This window comes from Arvicola amphibius, chromosome 1 (assembly GCF_903992535.2).
Source record: "Arvicola amphibius chromosome 1, mArvAmp1.2, whole genome shotgun sequence".
Taxonomy (NCBI): domain Eukaryota; kingdom Metazoa; phylum Chordata; class Mammalia; order Rodentia; family Cricetidae; genus Arvicola; species Arvicola amphibius.
Genome location: NC_052047.1, coordinates 158,481,615 through 158,498,493, shown reverse-complemented (window position 1 = coordinate 158,498,493; position 16,879 = coordinate 158,481,615). Strand labels below are relative to the sequence as shown.

The window sequence follows — 16,879 nt, the reverse complement described above, 5'->3', positions numbered from 1 at the left end:
TTTGCCTAGAGAGGACCTTTGGAATTTCTTTAAGATGATAGTGTTCATATTTCTTTCTCATATTTTCAGAAAAAGCTTTTCTCAGTATAGGCTGCTTATCTTATACATATATAAGTGTATATTTTAAACAGTGTTTATCATCATCATCATTTTGAGACAAAATCTTAGTGTGTAGCACAGGTTAGCCTAAAGCTGTCCTTCATTTTCAGTTAATCTCCCAAGTGCTGGGATTTTAAGTGCGTCACTGCACCAAGAAAATTATCAATTTAATTATCTTTTTTCTTTCACATGCATATCAAGCTATTGATTGCTGTATTTGATACTGGGTATCTTTTTGGGGGGGTTCACTGGGCCCATTATTTCTTATATTTTTATTGAAAATATATATTTTATTTTTTATTTTTTATTTTTTTCATTTTTTTATTAAAAATTTCCATCTCCTCCCCTCCTCCCACTTCCCCTCCCCTCCACCCATACTCCACTCCCTCCCTCTCCAGGCCAAAGAGCCTTCAGGGTTCCCTACACTATGTTAAGTCCAAGGTCCTCCCAACTCCACCCAGGTCCAGGAAGGTGAGCATCCAAACTGACAAGGCTCACACAGAGCCCGTCGATGCTGTAGAATCAAAGCCCAGCGCCATTGTCCTTGGCTTCAGTCAGCCTCCACCGTCAGCCACATTCAAAGAGTCTGGTTTGATCGCATGTTCCATCAGTCCCATTCCAACTGGTCTTGGTGATCTCCCGTTAGTTCTGTCCCACCGTCTCAGTGGGTGAACACACCCCTAAAGGTCCTGACTTTCTTGCTCATGTTCTCCCTCCTTCTGCTCCTCATCAGGACCTTGGGAGCTCAGTCCAGTGCTCCAATGTGGGTCTCTATCTCCATCCATCACCAGATGAAGGTTCTTTGGTAATATGGAAGATAATCATCAGTGTGGCTATAGGACAAGGCTAGTTCAGGCACCCTTTCCTCTGCTGCCCAATAAACAAGCTTGGGATATCTCCTTAGACACCTGGGGTCCTGTCTGGGTATCTTTTTTAAACTTTATTTTCTCTATCATAATGTATATAATATACATTAATTAAAAGTACTGACTTTAATTCAGACATTCTTAATAAAATCTGAGTTTTAAAAATTATACTAAATATGCTAATATTCCCACATTATGCACTTTTTACTTTAAGCCTTCACAACGATAAATTAATATGGTGTTACAAAAACACCATATTTCTTTGGAGGATTTCTTTGGAGGATTTGGTTTTGAGAAAGGAAGGAAATAGGTCTTTATAATAGGATATAAAAGAGTTCCAAATAGAAATGTGAACTGCTCTAGTATTAAACTTTCTGAATCAGTTCCTTTATAAAAATTGTAAGGCATATCTGAAAAATGCTCTGTGAATTAATGACTTTTCTTCTCATCTCACACTCTGATGCTTCCTAACCTAGGCATAGTCTGACAAAAAGAAAATTTGTTTGTATTTTTTGTTTTTTGACCTTTGATGTTTGGGAACCTAACTTGTAGAGCAGGCTGTTCCTGAACTCACAGAGATAAGTCTCAATTTCCCCAGTTAAAGGTGTGTGCCACCACACCTGGCTTTTCTCTAAGGTATGTTAAAATCATTACTGACTTTATGAACTTTTAAATTATTTTATCGTGTTTATTGATTCTCTGCTTTATTTTTATAAAGTTGTGAGAAGTACTCATTGCAAGGATTTATTTTTTTTGCAGGTTTGCTGTATATTATTGAAACACAGAAAGTTCTTGATCTCAGAATTAATGTGAAGGCTTCATATGTTATTGTCCCACAGTATGGAATTTTTAGCCCCACATCAAATCTACTTCTTTTGGATCTTGGTCATTTAAAGGTATGCACTAATAATGTTTAATCGATGATATGACATTTGTGGTATTCTTTTGTTTAAAATGTACTTTGATTTTGTGAAGATGGATTATTTTTTATGTGTGTTTTTCTGAGTGTATGTTGGTATACCAGATGTGTTCACTGCCCAAGGAGGCCAGAAGTGGGTGCCAGATCTCCAGGAGCTAGAGTTACAGGCTGTTATGAACCACCATGTGTGTACTGGGAACCAAACTCAGGTCCTCTGCAAGAACGACAAATGTTTTTAATTGCTGAGCCATCTCTGCAGCCCTAGAATTTATACTGGTTTTGGATAGTTTGATAAGTTTTATTGATGTTTAAATATATATGAGTACTAGGATTTGAGAAACAATCCTTGTGATTAGTAAATAAAGTTTTACTTTATCAGGTAGTTTTTTTTTCTCCCTGTATTTTCAAAATCAAAAATTTCATTTTAGCCTTAACTGGCAAGTTAGTGACAGATTTTAAAAATTGTGTTTATAGACTTGAAAGTCATACCTAAAATTTTTACTCTTTATTTACATTTTATTTGATTAAGTATATAGAATTGGGACAGTTCTGGAAGTGCTCATCTTTCTGCAGTTTTTACATATATAAGTTAAGTAAGCATTTTTTTCAGATTTCTACATCTAAACCATTCAGTACTGAATCCGTTAGTGTCATGTAATTATTAAAGATAAAGAAAAATTAATTAAAATCTTCAGCTTCTGTTACTTGCTTACTAGTCAGAGCTGGTTAGTGGCTGCTGTCGACTGTCCAGATGCAGGGGATTTCTGTCATCATTACCATTCTGCCACTATAACCATCACATGTAGAATACCTACAGAATTCTGTGGGCAGCTTGGTAACTTCTCTCTGCCTAAGAACTTTGTTCTTTTCCTGTTACTTTGCACTTGGTATATATTTATTTTATGAGTATAATTATAAAATTATTTCAAGGGCACTTTAAGAAGAATGTAAGTATTAAGGGTTTTGAGGATTCAGTTTTCTGACATTAGCTAATTTGTTTTACCTGCTACTTAAAATTTATTACCTTTCAGAGATAATATTTTTTTAAAAATATTAAATTTATTTTTATGTGTATGGATATTTTGTTTGCATTATACATCTGTTTACTATTTAAGTGCCTGGTGCCTGCACAGGTCAGAAGATGCTAGAAATCAAACCTATGTCCTCTGGAAGAGCAGTCAGTGCTGTGAACCACTGAGTCATTTCTACAGCTCCATTTTTTTTTTTTAAATCTTTGTTTTTGAGATAGAGTCTCACTGCATATCCCTGGTATCCTAGAACTCACTGTGTAGACCAGGCCAGCCTCGATCTCACAGAGACCTGTTTGCTTTTGCTCTCCTGAGTTTCTGGGATTAAAGGTATATGCTACTATGCCTAGTGAGATAATCATTTTTGACAGTCTACTCCCCATGAGCTATGTGAAACAGAATAAGGTGTGTGTGTGTGCGTTCATCTATTTGCAAGTTTAAATAAAAATAAAATGTGGTTACTGCTTTGGAGTGATCTCTGGAATATTTAAGAAAAAAAAGTAGTGTGCGCAGTATTCCATGAAAGGGGAGATATACACCAATAGCATGCTTGGAGCCACATAACAGACTGAGATAATAAACCCTGTTCTTTTATTACATAGCTACTAAAAGTCTTCTAATGGATGAAAGAAACATACATAATCCACATTTTTCTCTTGGTCTTGTTCCAAATGTGTTTTCTTCAGATTTTAAGTTGTTGTGAAGAGGTATTATTTTCTAGGACTCTGTTGCTTCCCCATTTTTGATTTAAGTAAATTAAAAAATAGACCTCATTATATGAATGTCATCTTATACCTGTCTTTGTAGCATGTCTCACGGATAAATTTTGTTTTTGTTGTTGTTGTTGTTGTTTTTTTTTTTTTTTTGTTTTTCGAGACAGGGTTTCCCTGTAGTTGTTGTTTTTTTGTTTTTTGTTTTTCGAGACAGGGTTTCTCTGTAGCTCTTGGAACTAGCTCTTGTAGGTCAGACTGGCCTCAAACTCACAGAGATCTGTCTGCCTCTGCCTCCCGAGTGTTGAGATTAAAGATGTGTGCCACCACTGCCTGGCTGGATAAGGATCTTAATGGCTGTGTGTGTCTGTATGTGAATTTACCTTGTCCTATTAAATTTTTATGTTACAGAGCTAAGCAGCAATTTTATTTTGAAGTACTTTACATGGTCTAAACTATTAAAATTAACTTTAAGGTGACAAGTAAAAGTCGATCAGGAGTATCAGAAATGAAACCAAGTAACACTAGCCTTGAAGAGATAATGCATAAAGCTTATGATTCCTTTGATATTCAGCTTACAAGCATACAGTTGCTTTACAGCAGAGTGGGTAAGTACAAGAGATTATTAATTGATTTTTTTTAAACAGTGATTAGGTTTTTAGACACTCTGAAGATATGCCTAAAGACTTTCCCTCCACATACTTGGAACTTTCCTGTATTTGAGTTAAAATTAACGGTTAATATTGCATAGTGAATGAAAGATAGTTGATAGTGAAAGTGTGAAATCTTAACCACAGCTCCACTGCTTCAGAATAGCCGTTCATTAAGATATATGACGCGGTACATGTGTTTGATTGGTTATGTTAATCTAGCTGAGTGACTGATGTTTATTTCTAAGATAATTACAATGATTTTATTTAAATAAGGAAACAAACATTGACTACTAACTAAACAAAAATGACTACTAACATTTTTCTGGTTTGAAACCAGGAAATTTGTTCCCTAGTTAACCTAGCTAAAATTTTGTCTCTTACTGAGAACTGTGGCTTGCTCATTATGCTAAGCTGATTGATTGCTGATCTCTAAAATTCTGTCCATTGCTACCTTCCTAGTGCTAGGATTTCAAGCATGAACCACCATCGTCTATTCCCCATGAGCTATGTGAAACAGAATAAGAAATGTGTGTGTGTGTGTGTGTGTGTGTGTGTGTGTGTGTGTGTGCACTTACATTTTTCTGCCCCTTTCATTGTCTTATAGTGGCCTTATTTTGGTGGTATAATATCTGGTTGGCATAGTGATCATTCATAGATATACTGCATATTTGACCAAAACTATACTGCCTTTTAAAAAACAGACCTTTTTCTTTTATTATAGAATATAGTCTTATAAAGTAGTATGGGGGGGAAATGGAAGTGTAAAGACTTGCTGATTGTGTGTCCTTTAGATAATTTTTAAGTTTTGTATGTTATAAAAATTATACTAATAATAAACATGGACTGTTTCTGTGATTAGGTGATAACTGGAAAGAAGCACGAAAGCTCAATGTATCGACACAGCATATTTTGACACCTATGCACGTCAATGTAGAACTCTCTAAAGCCATGGTTTTCATGGATATCAAGATGCCCAAGTATGTATTATATATTATCTGTTTCACGCAATTGTAGATTTTCTCAGTAAATATGTAATGAAAGAAATGCTATATCCATTGACTCTATTATATAGAATGCATATTATAACCTTTCCACTGATGCCATTTTTAATATGTAGTTCAGTAGCATCTTCATAAATTCACAATATTATGCAGCTGTCACCACTATCTCTAGAACTGTATTTAACAGTCTTCTAAACTGAATGTCATACTCACTAAATAGTAACATTCCATTCTACTCTGATTTTTGCCCCTGGCTACCAACCCCCTTTTGTCTGATGACTTTTCTTTCTGTTTTAGTTGAGATTTATTCTAACATATTTTAATCATGTTCTTATTTTCATTTTTTATACTTCATAAAATTTTTCATTTTGTTACCATAGAGATTGTGTGTGATGTTTTAAACCTTTTACTATTTGCTTAAAATGGTACTCGTGTTAGTCTCATTCACATGCAAAGTCTACTTTTTCGGCACCGATTAATATAGACTTATTTTTATGTCTTCATTTCTGTAGAAAATGAAAAGAAGTCAAACCTAAATCATATAAAAATCTTTTTTAATATTTTTAATGCAGTTATCTGTACTGTGATGGTCAATTAAGCTGATTTAAGACAATAAAAGGAAGCCCGCTCTATAGTATGTAGCATTTTGATGCCTACCCTCTTCACATTGTGCATCTTGCATATTTGAGGAAAGGAAAAGGTTTTGATGCATTAATTTAATTGATCTGTATTTTGTAAGTTAAGCCACAGTGTATGGAAATATTTAAGTTATTAGAAATAAAGCTTAGAATTTTTTGCAGGAATTCAGGTACATTTTTAGAGATCAATGTTTAACAACTAAAATGTATAATTTAAAAAAAATTAGTTTTGGGGAAAAGTGGCTGTAAAACCAGTGAGTTAAAACATTTTATATGAGGGCCATACCTTTTGAAAAATTCTTGTGTGTGTATGCCTGTGCCTTTTTGTACATGTGGATATATACATGTGTGTGGAAGCCAGAGGTTGACATCATGAACCCAAAGCACATCGATTGGCTGAGATGCACTCCAGAGATGCACTTGCCTCTCCTCACCTCTCCTTCAAGTGTTGGGATTGCAGGTGTGTGCCTCTCTGTCCATCTTTTAGTTGGTGCTGGGTATCTCACATCAGATACTTGTGCTTTTTTTTCACTTTTCCATTAGACCAATTTTCTCAACCTCTCTTCATTTTTATTTTTAATTTTTAAAAACATTTATTTATTATATGGAGGCTTGTATGTTTAGGTACCACAGTGGGCATGTAAAAGTCCAGAGAACAACCCTGATAGAGTTATTTCTTATGTCCACTATGTGGTTTCTGGCAGACTCAGATCACTGGGCAAGTTCCCCTTAAGGGCAGATGCCTTTATCCCCTGAGACATCTCTAGGGCTTCAGCCCCTCTTTAATTCAGTATCTTATTTGTAAGCAAAAGAGATTGGTGTAAAATGGAGACTGCATGTTTGTTTCCCCACCACCCAGACCCGAGTAATAATACAAAGTGATATTAATTACAACATTGCTTGGCCAATAGCTCAAGCGTATTTCTTGCTAGCTCTTACACCTTAAGTTAACCCATTTCTATTATTTTATATTTTACCACGAGGCTCGTGGTTTACAGGTAAGGTTCTGGCAGCTTTCTCCTTCAGCAGCTACATGGTGTGTGCCTGACTTCGTCCTCTTTCTCCTTGCATTGAGTTTAGTTTTCCCAAGTACCTGTATTCTGCCCTGCTATGGGCCGAATTAGCTTCTTTATTAATCATTGGTAATAAAATATATTCACAGCTTACAGAGGGTATTCCTGCATTAGATTGGTAAGACAGTTAAAAACAACTCAGGTTTTGTTTTAAATTATGGCTTTGGATATAAAATCTCTCGTTCTTTGAACTTCCTAAGCTTACGTTTTCTTGTAGCATATGAGAATTTACATGTAGTGGGGATTAGAAATAAGACTGTGATCCTCATAAGTATGAGTATACAACAATGGCATATAAACAATGTAATGATAGTCACCTAATAAATTGGTAATTAATATTGTCATCTGTATTTGGCAAACATGAGAAACAATAAATGAAATAATACTAGAAAAAGAAACCTCTGAAAACTATTAAGGCTAGTACATCTAAGGTTTATAAGGTAAGATGTGATTTGTAGTTTTAAATTTTTATTTTAAATATTTATTAGTTGAATATCATGGTTTCCATCTACTCCTCTTTATATTTTTGTTTTGTTTTGTTTTTGGGTTGGGTTAGGTGCTAAGCATTGAACTCAGGACTTCCTGCTTGCTCTGCAAGCCATCTGTCACTGAGCCACCTCCCCAATTTCCATTCTTTGTTAATTAGTGTACTTAAACCAGAATGAAAATTACTCTATATATTCTTTATACTTCATATACTCTATAATGATTCCTGTCTCTGTAAAATAGATTCAAGATTTCTGGAAAATTACCTCTTATTTCATTACGAATCTCGGACAAAAAACTACAAGGGATTATGGAATTGTTTGAAAGTATTCCAAAACCTGAACCCATAACTGATATGTCTGCCCCTGCCAAATCATTCCAGGTAAAGTCTTTTACAGAATTAATGAAAGATTAAATTGAAAAATAGATTCCAAAGTAGTAGAAGAAATTACCACAGATGAAATTGCTTATGCTCATTTTAATTTTCAGCAGAATTGCGTCTCTTCCATCTTCATGATGCATATTTACATTATGAGTATTTAACATTATGGAGAAAATCGCAACTTTGAACTTACTTGTATATGTATTAGGTTATACCTCTGTCTATCAGATTAAGTCCTAACAGAGTTGTTAAGGGAAAGTATTATAAATTTTTGATGAGTTTTGTCAACTTTTCTCTCTTGAGTATTAATTTATTAACAATGAATGAGTGTCTTTCTCTGCTCTAATTAGTCTGTAGTGTTAGCCATTCTTAATATTTTACTTTTTGAAAAGATTGCCTTTTGGATTTAATTTGTGTATCTTTTAAAAAACATGTTTTTCTATGTTTAATTTTTACTTTTATTGAACTGTTACTGTGAATATATGTATTTGTATTAATGTAAATGCAGTATGATTTTCTAATTATAGAAATTTATCGGTCATTTGGAATTACTTTTTATGTTAGATTTTTAGTGCATTTTGTAAGTATATTTTTACTATGCATTGAGTTTTTATTTTTACATAGTCAGTTATTTTCTTACACCTTTGATTTTTTTGGCTGTATATTATATGGTTTCTCTCTCTCTAAAATACTTTAAGAAAGGAAATATGTAATCTCATTTTTCTTTGATTTCCATCCCTTTTGCTTATTTATAGTTATAAATTTTCTGCTTTTCCGTAATTTACATTTCTAAAAAAATTGCAAAACTAACTTGTAGAATCCCCATTCTTCAGTCCATTTGATAGTGAACTGCTCATGTATTCTCTCCTGTTACTCTGAACACTTTAGTGTTTTACATTAGTTTTTCTGCTTTGCTGCTGAACTTTCTGTTTGATTAATTTTGTTGAAGAGCATGTGTTTTGAATTTTGATGAAATAGTATTTATTATTTTCTTTTTGGGTAAAGCTAAATGTGATATTTCTGAAACTTTCACCTAATAATGAAGTTGAGAGATTTTCCCCCTGTGTTTTATTCTAAAAACTTAGTAGTCTTTAACGTTGCTTTATAAATGTATGTGCATTTTACATTTTTTGTTTTTTTTTTGGTTTTTCGAGACAGGGTTTCTCTGCAGCTTTAGAGCCTGTCCTGGAACTAGCTCTTCTAGACCAGGCTGGTCTTGAGCTCACAGAGATCCGCCTGCCTCTGCCTCCCGAGTGCTGGGATTAAAGGTGTGCGCCACCACTGCCCAGCTTACATTCATATTTTAATGTAGTCTTTTAACATCTTCAGTCTAATTTTATATCTGTCTTATCATGTCACTTTCAATTTTTTAAATATATTTTTCCCTTGATCCGATTATATATGCTTGTATCTGTTTCTTTTCTTTTTCAGTGACTACTGTCTACCTTTTCCATTTATCTTTCCTTGTTTTCAGTAGCAACCTGTCATAATTATATAATAGTTTCATAGTAAGTGCTTTAAATAGCATAATTTTCCAGTTTTTTCATAATTTTTATAATTTTACAATTATCAAATTTTATAATAAGCTTTTATAATTTTACTTTTATAATTAAGTTGTCAAATTCTATCTAAATTTTGATGGGTTTGGTAAGGATAGTATTGATCTGCTCAATAATACTATTTTTGTTTTGTTTAGTTTTGCTTTTGTTTTTCAAGACAGGGTTTCTCTGTGTAGCTTAAAAGCCTGTCCTGGAACTCACTCTATAGGTTAGGCTGGCTTCGAACTCACAGAGATCCAGCAGTCTCTGCTTCCCAAGTGCTGGGATTAAAGGCACGTGCCACCACCATGTGTCTAATTATATACTGTTGAGAATTAAAATCTTAGCAATGTTTCATCTTCCAATTCCCTACAAAAGTATATTTCTCCAGTAGGTCATTTTAGTGGTGTGGGTTATAATTTAAGCATACATTTACTATGTATATTTTGCTAGGTTTATATATACTGTTTGGGCCCTAATTGTGTCCCTTTTAAATTTATGCATGGAACCTTAACCCCTACATCTATAACTTAAATTGTGATTCCTTTGGAAGTAGGGCCTTTAAAACAATGAGTAAGTTAAAATAAAACTATTAAGATAGGCCCTAATTAGGGACTTATTGGTGACTTCATAAAAGGAAATTGGGAATAAAAAGAGACACTAGAATGTATGTGTAGTTAGCAAAGACCAAATGAGGATGCAGCAAGAAGCCAGCTCTTTGCAGGCCAAAGGTAGATGCTTCTTAAATCTTGTGTATAATACTTTAATCTTGACCTTCCAGCCCCCAGAATTGTAAGAAAATGTTTTCTGTGGTTTTAACCATTGATTCTGTGGTCTTCTGTTATGGTATCTTTGCCAGTCTTATGCAAATTTTGGTACCAGTAAAGTGTGTTGTTGGAATAGTAACACTTAAGCCTGAATAAGACCAGTGTTAGAAAAATCCTACAGTCTCATCTTGAAGAAAATATAGACACGTGTTTTAAAACCCTGTAACGTGAGGGCCTGCTTGTTGGGGTTTCTGTCCTGCCCAGTTCCCACAGTTGTTAGCCCCAAAGAAAATCACACAGAGAGTCTACATTAGTTATAAACTGATTGGCCCATTAGCTCAGGCTTCTTATTAACTCTTATAACTTATATTAGCCCCTTATTCAAGTATAGCCACATGGCTCGGTACCTTTTTCAGCAGGGCATGTCATATCTTCCTTCTTTGGAGTCTGGACTGGGGAGGAATGGGCTTCCTCCTTTCCAGAATTCCTCTGTTCCATTGACCTACTTCTACTTCCTGTCTGGTTGTCCCACCTATAATTCCTGCCTGGCTACTGGCCAATCAGCGTTTATTTAAAACTTAATTGACAGTATACAGAATTGTCCCACACCAAAACTCCTTATTATAACATGAGGGCCTGCTTGTTGCCCTGTCTCTCGGCTAGCTGAGCCCTGAAATATTCACACAAACTGTATTCATTAAAAACACTGCATGGCCCATTAGCTCAGGCTTCTTATTAACTCTTATAACTTATATTAACCCATTATTCTTATCTATGATAGCCACATGGCTAAGTACCTTTTTCAACGGGGATAGGTCACATCTTCCTTCTTTGGTGTCTGGACAGGATTGGGGAGGAATGGGCTTCCTCCTTCCCAGAATACTCCTGTTCTCATTGCCCTGCCTCTGCTTCCCATCTGGTTGTTTCACATGTACTTCCTGCCTGGCTGCTGGCCAATCCGAGTTTATTTAAAACATAATTGACAGAAAACAGAATTGTCCCACACCACCTATGGTGAGAACTGTAATAGAAACTACAAATATGTTTATTGATATCTTTTAAAAAGCCCTTATTATAAATTGGCAGGAAACCTAACTGAGCTGTCTTCATTTTTTTGTGGAATGTGGATGAACTTGAATAGTTAGCTGATGTGATTACTAAACTTTGAAGAGTACAGTACGGTATATATTTTCTCTCCTCATTATTAGAGCATTTGAGAGGTGAAATGAAGGAAACTAAAACAAAACTATGTGAATCAAAAAGGAACCAGAACTTAAAGATTTGTGAAATGGTTAGTTTATTCATAATGCAAAAAAATAAGAGCATAGTATTTGAGAGAGCATCAGGAGTTCTCTGAGACGATGATTTGATTAAAGAAATTATGTCACAGATTAGACCATTCATCTCAGAAGCTAGGGATAAGAAGAAAATGATACCAACTAAACATGCCTAGATTGAATTAAAGGAAAGCGAAAGTGAGCAAAATGAAGAAAGGTTTTGGACTTTAAGAAGTATATAGGATATGAGAGAACTGCTAGCACGTATTATCCTCGAGAGAGTGATGTCCTGTAGGTGATTCTGAGGTCTTCATGTGTGACAGACCCATTGGTCTGGATGGTGCAAGAGTCAAAGGATGAAGCAATCTCGTTATAAGTGGACTGGACCGCTGGTGCCCAGGATCTTTGTACAGGGCTATATTTAGTCTTTTCTTATTGAGTATGGTAATGTAGGCTTACCAAATTAAGAAATTACCATTTATTCCTAGTTCTCTGAACATTTCTCCTTGATAGTGGGATGCTATTTCTGCATCTATGAAGATGATCTTATAGTTGGTTTCGTTAGTGTGGTAGTATGATGGCTTTATTAGTTTTGCATTCTCAATTATATCTTATCTTTGATGATACATTATCGTTCTATATATTAAAGGTTTATTTGATAATAAAGTTGGATGTCTCTTATCCTAAGTTGGTTAGGATCAATTTTCTTTAAGATCTATCTATCTATCTATCTATCTATCTATCTATCTATCTATCTATCTATCTATCTATCTATCTATCTACCTACCTATCTATCTATCTATCTATCCATCCATTCATTTATTCATTCATTTATTTATTCATTTATTCATTCATCCATTTATTTATTTATTTATTTATTTATTTATTTATTTATTTATTTATGTGCAGTGTTTTGTCTGCATATATGCCTGCAGGCCAGAAGAGGGTGCCAGATCTCATTATATATGGTGAGCTACCATGTGGTTGCTGGGAATTGAACTCAGGACCTCTGGAAGAACAGTCAATGCTCTTAATCTCTGAGCCTTCTCTTCAGTCCTAGAAATATTTTAAATTTCAGGCTTGGTCTTTCTCTTTTTTTCTTTGAATATTGAAGTATTTGTTTAGACTTTTTCAGTTAATCATTCCTACTCTTAAAATTCTAAAATGCTTCTGAATCTGAAACCTATTGAGCATCATATCACCACTCAGAAAGTTTCAGAGTTCAGAAGAGGAAAGCAACTAGTAGGAAGGGGAGGAATGTAGGAGATGATAACTGGTGAATGAAAACCATCAAAATGTATATGTATGTGTTTATGAAAAGATCATAATGATATCCATAACTTATATGATGAATATACTTCATAAAGTGTAAAAGTATTTGCTGGTTTATGCATTTGTCAGTTACTAAGAAAAGTATTGAAATTTCTAATTTTAGGCCCATCAGATACTACATTTTTAGAAGCGTGAGTGTATCTTATCTAAATTACTTGTGACTAGAAGTCCTTTCAACTTCATGGGTTGTTTTTGTATTTACATTTTGGAGTATTACAAATATCTAATAAGGTATTTTAGATGTAGGACACAAGGTCAAAACACAGAATTCATATATGCTTTATATCCTCATGCATATCTGAATATAATTTTATACAGTGTCTTATTGTGACTAAGTTTTGACTGACACATCACATGAGGTCAGGTATAGAATATTTCACAAGTGGGGTTCTTTTTGTCTTTATAAATGTTTGGATTTTGAAGCATTTTATATTTCAGATTAGCATTGCTCAACATATTGTGTATTTTGTTGGCATTGAGGTTTTACTTTTTGTTCATGACAGATATTGGATCCTGTTTTCTATGTGTAGTGTCTTAAAGAGTAATGTTAGTCTCATAAAATGAGTTGAGAAATGTTTCCTAGTCCCTGAGGTTCAGTAATATTGAAACTAGGCCAATCAATAACCATATAATGGCCTCAAAGTATTCAAATCAATGATGCTTATGCTTCTTACTAAGTAAAAACTTGGAAGTTATTCAACTTTGTGAAGAAGACATGTCCAAAGCTGATAAACTGAAAGCTAACCCTATCTTGTGTTGTGATCTCAAAGGACACTTCTGAGGGACACAGATAGTAACAAAGCTAAACAGTTTTGTCTTAGTAATTGTTATGTAATTAGTAATAGTAATTGTTATGATGAAACACCATGAACAAAAGCAATTGGGCAGGAAAGGGTTTATTTGACTTACATTTCTACATCATGTTCCATCATTGAAGGAAGTCAGGACATCATAATTTACCATGGAAGAAAATCAGGGCAGGTACTCAAATGGGGCTGAAACCTGGAGGCGTGAGCTTATGTAGAGGTCATGGAGGAGTACTGCTTCTTGGCTTGCTACTCATGGCCTGCTCAGCTTGCTTGCCTATGTTAACCCAGGATGCCTACCCAGGGGTGGCACTACCTACAAACAACTGGCTTTCCTACATCAATCATTAATTAAGAAAATGCCCTATAGACCTTATTTTTGTGTGACAGAACTTTTCCTGAGGTGTTGCAACAAGCATGTCTACTTACCTCAGATAGTGAGCAGACCGAAGTACAGATACCACTGAAGTCCAATTCACCAAGTCAGAGTTTATTCATGTGATGAGGCATGACTTTTATTGGGGTTTATTTTCAGTAGTATGAGGAGTTATTTACAGGAGCAGAAATGACTAAAGACCAAAGCCAACCCCAACAGGGGTGACAGTTCACAAACCTGGGAACCTGTGGCATTCTGTGCAGTCTACAGGCAGCTCAACAGGTGTGTGTGGGGGTGTCCTTTCCAGGTGCCTCAGTTAGTCTTAACTTCTAGGTAGCTCATCTGTTTTCTGCTTCTTTCAGGCAGCTGGTCTTGTGTTAGAGTCTTTGCCCTTTGTCTTGAGAGTCTTTGCAGTTCAGCTTCATTCAGTCTGAGGGGACTCTCAGCTTTCATTGCTTACCATGGCAGGAAGGGGCCTATTGATTCTGATAAGATTCAGGGAATTCCTGAAGTTATTTTGAGTTGTTTACCTTCCTGCTTTTTGAAGGTTGGAATGTTTTAATTTCTTGAGGAAACTTTTGTACAACATATTCTTACAGCAAGAACTTATGGATGCATTTTCTCAACTCATGTTCCGTCCTTTTAGATAACTATAGCCTGTGCCAAGTTGACATAAAACTAGGTAGCACAAGTCTCATTGCCAGTATGGAGTGAATTTTGATTGTTAAGAGTAGGTCAAACTGGCTACAGCATTCCCAGAATCAGAACCCTAATTTTGAGCAATAGCACAAACTTTTTAAATTCTGTGAAGGCTAAGAGAGGAGATGAAGGAGAAATAAAAAGGTTTGAAGTTAGCAGAGCTTGGCTCATGAGGTTCGAACTGTTTTTGTAACATCTCAGTGCAAGGTAAAGTCATGAGTGATAATGTAGGAACCACAACAAGTTATATAGAACATCTACCTAAGGTAATCCATGGCAGTAACCACATATAACAACAAATTTGTGTTGTATAATATATAGCCTTGTATTGGAAGAATTTGTCATCTAGAACTTTGATAGCTAGAGAGGTTAGTTTCCAGATTCAAACTTTCAAAGGGCATGGTTACTCCCTGTTAGGTGTGAATGCGGCTGATGACTTTAAGTTGAAGCCAGTGCACATTTATATTTCCACAATTTGTAGGCTCTTGTTGATTAGACTTAGCATTTTTTCTCTAAATTAAACAGCAAATACTGGACAATAGCATGTTTTTAACAAAATGTGACAGCATGTGTTTACAAAATGGATGTAGGTTTCCACTTGGAACTGACTGCCCCTTAGTTACTGACTGACAATTTTGTTATTGGCTTGAGATAAAACCATACAAATTCCACTTTTGTTTGAAACCATTCTTGCCTGAGCATTATAAACTTCTTTTTTCTTATGATCCAAGTTACAGAGATGCACCAGGTCTCCTGCCAGCCTTGGCCACACTTGTAAAGCTTCCAACAAATTCTACTGTTTAATTCTTTCCTTGGTCTTACAGCGACTATGGTCACTTGTCTTTTATTTCATTGTCCCCAGAAAATATTTACTCTTTTGAACAGACTTGAGACAAATTGTGCAGGAAAATATTTTCCCCCAGTATTACTGTTCATTGACCATGTCTGTGGTCAATAATATGGAATATAAATGAGCTTGAAGTCTCTAAGTCAAACTTGAGGTGAAGCACAGATGTAAATATAAGGGCCAAAGATGTGAAGTTTTTGAACCAAAACCACAACGAATCCAAGGAAAACAGCATGTGTACTTGCAATAATTACCTTAATATCAACTTTGGGCTTTGTAGCACAAATTCTAATTGGTATTAATAATAAAAACCCTGAGTCAGCTCTCAGGGGCAAAGCTGAAGGATCAGAGAAGCAGAGCAGTCAGCCAATAGAGAGTTCTTATCTTTACCAATTCTCAGACAGAATGGGTGATACTGTCTCTATGAATCCTCAGGCTGAATCCTCAGACTGCATCTCTCTCTAGGAATCCTTAGACTGCATCTGAGCTCCTGTCTTATCTCGCCTTATATTCCTCTCCTCACCCAGCCATATTTCACTTCTGTCTTCACCTCACTAGTGCTGAATTTAAAGGCATGTGATCTCAAGTGCTGGAATCACCTTTGTATGAGCTCTGTTTCTCTTTTGGACAGAGCCAATCTCATGTAGCCCAGCATGGCCTTGACTCACAGAGATCCATCTGCCTCTCTCTTCTGAGTGCTGGGATATGTCATATAAAGGTGTATGTCACCACTGGCCAGCCTCTATGGCTAACTAGTGACTTAGCTCTGTACGCTGATCTTCAGACAAACTTTGTTAGATTACAGACTATCACTACAGGGCTTGCTTCTTAAGATGTCCTTGAGCTGGTTTATGGGCTAAGTAAAATTTCTAGTTAAAACCTATCTCAGTATCCTTACAGATTTCCAGGAAGTTACTATGGGAGCCCCACAATTATACTTAACAACAAACTTAAAAAAGGACTTACTTTTCCTGCTTTAGACCTGATCCCTTCTCAGACTGTATTGAGTAACTTTTTGTCAAAATTATCATAAATTTGAATAAAAGGTCTTTATTTTGATTGGCAGTATGTTACTTTTGTTTCAGATTCATGCATCTACTTTGCCAGCATCACAGATTTCTCAGAAGTTAATCCCTTTATTGGAACAGCCTTCTGTTGCCGAAGATGGTATGGTGAATTTTCCTTACTGCATGTGCATAATTGAAGGAGTTCATATTTGAGGGCTGTTCTCTTCGAATGGTTATGTATAGGGGTATAAACATCTTTTTCTTTTAGCAATCAACACATTTACTAAAGTTTATGTCATCTATACATGAGAGATATTCATAAATGAGTCACTCAAATAGTAACTAAAGTTGGGTTTATATACCAATTTACATTGA

The 16,879-nt window shown here is 35.2% G+C and overlaps 1 protein-coding gene across 3 annotated transcripts in view; it reads left to right on the top strand.

Moving 5' to 3' along the window:
- Positions 1-16,879, top strand: part of Vps13a (vacuolar protein sorting 13 homolog A) — a 210,967-nt gene that overhangs the window by 70,467 nt on the left and 123,621 nt on the right. For all 3 annotated transcript variants that reach the window (XM_038349800.2, XM_038349819.2, XM_038349809.1), the window contains 5 exons: positions 1,725-1,861; positions 4,098-4,230; positions 5,135-5,252; positions 7,717-7,855; positions 16,583-16,664. In XM_038349800.2, coding sequence (XP_038205728.1) covers positions 1,725-1,861; positions 4,098-4,230; positions 5,135-5,252; positions 7,717-7,855; positions 16,583-16,664 — 609 coding nt within the window. The remainder of the gene's footprint in view (positions 1-1,724; positions 1,862-4,097; positions 4,231-5,134; positions 5,253-7,716; positions 7,856-16,582; positions 16,665-16,879) is intronic.